The 4,165-nt window shown below is 38.7% G+C and overlaps 1 protein-coding gene across 1 annotated transcript in view; it reads right to left on the reverse strand.

The window, feature by feature from the left end:
- Positions 1 to 4,165, reverse strand: part of kmt2ba (lysine (K)-specific methyltransferase 2Ba) — an 87,637-nt gene that overhangs the window by 50,531 nt on the left and 32,941 nt on the right. The window contains exons 19-20 of the mRNA XM_023975693.2: positions 1,195 to 1,305; positions 854 to 930 (exon numbers count right to left, since the gene is read on the reverse strand). Of these exons, the coding sequence (XP_023831461.1) occupies positions 854 to 930; positions 1,195 to 1,305 (188 nt within the window). The remainder of the gene's footprint in view (positions 1 to 853; positions 931 to 1,194; positions 1,306 to 4,165) is intronic.

The following is a 4,165-nucleotide window of genomic DNA, read 5'->3' on the forward strand; positions in this document are numbered from 1 at the left end:
GCCTTTAAATACATCACAGGTACACCTCCAATTGACTCAAATTATGTCAATTAGCCTATCAGAAGCTTCTAAAGCCATGACATCATTTTCTGGAATTTTCCAAGCAGTTTAAAGGCACAGTCAACTTAACAATTTCCCGAGTTAATATTGCCTGCTAACATGAATTTCTTTTRACTAAATATGCAGGTWWAAAAATATATACTTCTGATTTTAAGAAAGGCATTGATGTTTATGGTTAGGTACATTGGTGCAACGACAGTGCTTTTTTCACGAATGCGCTTTTGTTAAATTATCACCCGTTTGGCGAAGTAAGCTGTGATTTGATGATAAATTAACAGGCACCGCATTGATTACATGCAACGCAGGACAAGCTAGTTAAACTAGTAATATCATCAATCATGTGTAGTTAACTAGTGATTATGTTAAGATTGATTGTTTTTTATAAGATAAGTTTAATGCTAGCTAGCAACTTACCTTGGCTCCTTGTTGCACTCGCGTAACAGGTGGTCAGCCTGCCATGCAGTCTCCTCGTGGATTGCAATGTAATCGGCCATAATTGGCATCCAAAAATGACGATTACCGATTGCTATGAAAACTTGAAATCAGCCCAAATTAATTTWGCTAATAAGACTCCCATGGGGGTGCGGAGATCGACTCTAGGGGGTTAAAGTAGTATTCTTTGMTAGCTTTTTAAAAACAAGTATTCTATGCTTGCTTTATCTTTAGGCAAAACTATTTCTTGTCATAGTTGATTTGTTCAGGGAGATTCTTTCTCTTATCTTCTTGGCGGAAATGTGAGAGTCGGTCAAAATGTATAACATACACAGTCATATCACATAGYGTATCCATTTACCTTGGGAAATCTTTGGAGAGTGGGTCCCACATTTTCTGATCTTGGCTATGAAACCAACTGAAAGTCTCCTCCAGCAACTGAAAGGACAGATATAGTCAGTGAGTGATCTTTGTACATCATTAAGGGGAGTCAATACGCAAAAGGTCCACTAGAGAGACTTTCAGAGTTATTTTATGCTGTTTTATTAATTGAGGAAATTAATCAAATAGCTCAGAAAATCTATTCTTTGAATGCGGACACTACTAATCTGAGTAAATAGGCAAACAAACAATAATGATTTGGCCAAGTATGGCCCATAACAATGTCTATAAAATTAATGGAGGAAAGGTCTTTCTACTAACCTTCAGGTAGTGCGACCTGGCCAAACAGGTGGGACTCAGGCCCTCAGGGAGAGACTCCTCCTCCTTCAACCACTTCCTCATCACCATGACAACATCCTCATGGAATGATTTCTGATTGGTTGACAAAAGCAGGATTTTTTTTTAAATTTCACCTTTATTTAACCAGTTGAGAACAAGTTCTCATTTACAACTGCGACCTGCCCAAGATAAAGCAAAGCAGTGCGACACAAACAACAGAGTTACACAAATAAACGTACAGTCAATAACACAATATAAAAAGTACAGTGTGTGCAAATGTAGTAAGATTAGGGAGGTAAAGCAATAAATAGGCCATAGAGGCGAAATAATTACAATTTAGCATTAACACTGGAGTGATAGATGTGCAGATGATGATGTGCAAGTAGAGATACTGGGGTGCAAAAGAAAAGGAAGAACATTGTCAAGTTTAGGAGACAGATGCAGTGGTGTGTATTAATGGATGCCAAGGTAAGCCAGGCTTCCCCCCCAAAAATATATATATTTAGTCTCTGCGTTTCATAATGTTTCTTCAATTCGCAAGAAGCTGAATGTATTTCACAGGAAAAAGCATCAGAGCGAGCGAAACAGCGCCCCTCTGTCTCTCCACGTGTAGGCAAACTTTCTGATGCCGTCTGGTCCAAATGAGTGTGACATTGTTGCCGCCCGTAGCATTCAAGGCAAGGGAAGCCAGCGAGCATCTGACCTCCCTTGACAAAAAAAATTGCCAATCAGCATTCAGCAAAACTGAGCGAGCGGAACTTTGAATGGTCCTGGCGCACCAACAAAAATAAGTGTCAAGGGAAGCCAGCTTGGATTTGGCATCCTATCAAATCCCATTGAGAGCATACGTCACTTAGCTAAAAATGTGCACTTTCCTAAATTAGCCATGGATGGAAACAGGGATTTGGATGTGTGGTTTTACTTAATTCTCCGTACTAGCCAATGACTAGAACGGCAATTCTGATCCAACCATCAACTAATTTATTGTTGTGCCCCTGGCCTGAGAGGCTGGAAGTTCAATATGTAGCTAGATGTAGAAGGGTAATGTTAACTAGCTAACGTTGCCCATGAATTGAAGTTAGGCTAGCGAGCAAGCATTTTAGCCAGATAGCCTAGGACAACAAAAAATAAAGTGTGTACTGTTTGACAGAGTTAGACCGTTTCTTCAACATGAAAGAGGAGGATGGCATTGGCATTTCTCTACAAGTAGAGCGAGTCATGTTTTTTCTACTTGCACGAACATGCACACATAAAAACTAGAGCTTTTGTGTCACTAATCTACACACAATACCACATAAATGTCAAAGTGGAATTTTGTTTTGTAGAAAACTCTAGAAATTATTAAAGAATTAAAAGCTGAAATGGTTTGAGTCAAGTATTGACTTTGTTATTGCACGCCTAAATAAGTTCAGGAGTAAAAATGTGCTTAACAAATCACATAAGTTGCATGGACTCATTCCGGGTTCAATAATAGTGGTTACATGGTTTTACCCCACACACACTCTGTAAGGTCTCTCAATCGAGTAGTGCATTTAAAGCACAGATTCAACCACAAAGACCAGGGATGTGTTAGGTTTTAAAATTAACCGAGTAAAACTCACGGACGATTGTTAAAGCTCAAACCAAGTTTATTCCCCCAAAGGGTCAGACAGCTGATCAGACAAAGACTGTTTCCACCACGCACAAGTATATACACCCCCCTTTAGGTGGAGTCTCCTCCTCCTATAAACATTCACATCTTTGTTGCTAGGCAGGAAGTTAAGTGATGCGGTCAGTAAACTGTTCCTCTAACCTAACCTGATTCCTCACCATCCATATTTCTCCATCCTTATCAGTGACTGACTGAAACCATGTGATTACCTTTACTTTTTTCAGTACATTCCAAGCTTAATTGCCTCCACCATATACATTCCTCCTACAAGTAACCATTAACTTCTGGTGTAGAACCACACTATGGCACTCTTCATTTCCATAGGATACCTGATGATAAACAATATTTCAAGTTTAGGAGTCAGAACACGTCAGTCGTTTTTTCAATACTCGCAAAATAGAACACCGATTGGTAGATTTGTCACATGCCCGAATACACCAGTGTGGCAAGACTTGAAAATGGTGTTCTAGCAGTGATCAGCAATCAACTTTTTAAAAATATAATGGGCAAGTATGTGTATAAATCCAGGGTGCAAAGGCTCTAGAGACTTAACCAAAAAGACATCGCTGTAATTTCCGCCAAAGGTGCTACTACAAAGTATTGACTGGGGGGTGTGTATACTTATGTAAATTTGATATTCTGAATTTCCTTTTCAATGAATTTGCTAACATTTATAAAAACGTTTTTACTTGGTTATTGTGGGTGAAAATAATTATATATTTAGCCATTTTGCATTCAGACTAAGCAACGATGTGGAATAAGTCACATTTGTGTTATAGTCTGAAGGCACTGTCTACATTTTGGTCATTTAGCAGTGCTTTTATAGCTCATATAGACACTCTAATATTACAGTAAATTTAATCCTATGTTGTTGTGATAATTGCGTTGTTTGCTCTATAACCTGTTAATTCATATGCCTTGCGACTGTGATATATAGGCCTAAAGGCCGAGACAATAAGAAGACAGTGGCAGAATCACACCTTTTTTGTTTTATCACAAAACCGTATAGCAACCTCTGTCCAGTGAAGTCCACAAAGCATATTGCATGACAGTAACAGACAGTACATGACCTACAGCAAGGTTAATGCTTCCTACATGTTCTGACCGCAACAACTATTGATTTAGAACACAGAGTTACCACAAGTCACAAAGAAAACAGGAGTGTTACACTATTCCAGCACCATTTATTTAAACTTCCACATCATCAAATCACCTCCGCTTAGTCTACACAGTGACAAATAAAAGATACCAAAAAAAATTTAGTCTAATCAACGTAAGCTGTGGCTGTCGATTGTTCTGATT

Source organism: Salvelinus sp. IW2-2015, linkage group LG31 (assembly GCF_002910315.2).
Source record: "Salvelinus sp. IW2-2015 linkage group LG31, ASM291031v2, whole genome shotgun sequence".
Taxonomy (NCBI): domain Eukaryota; kingdom Metazoa; phylum Chordata; class Actinopteri; order Salmoniformes; family Salmonidae; genus Salvelinus; species Salvelinus sp. IW2-2015.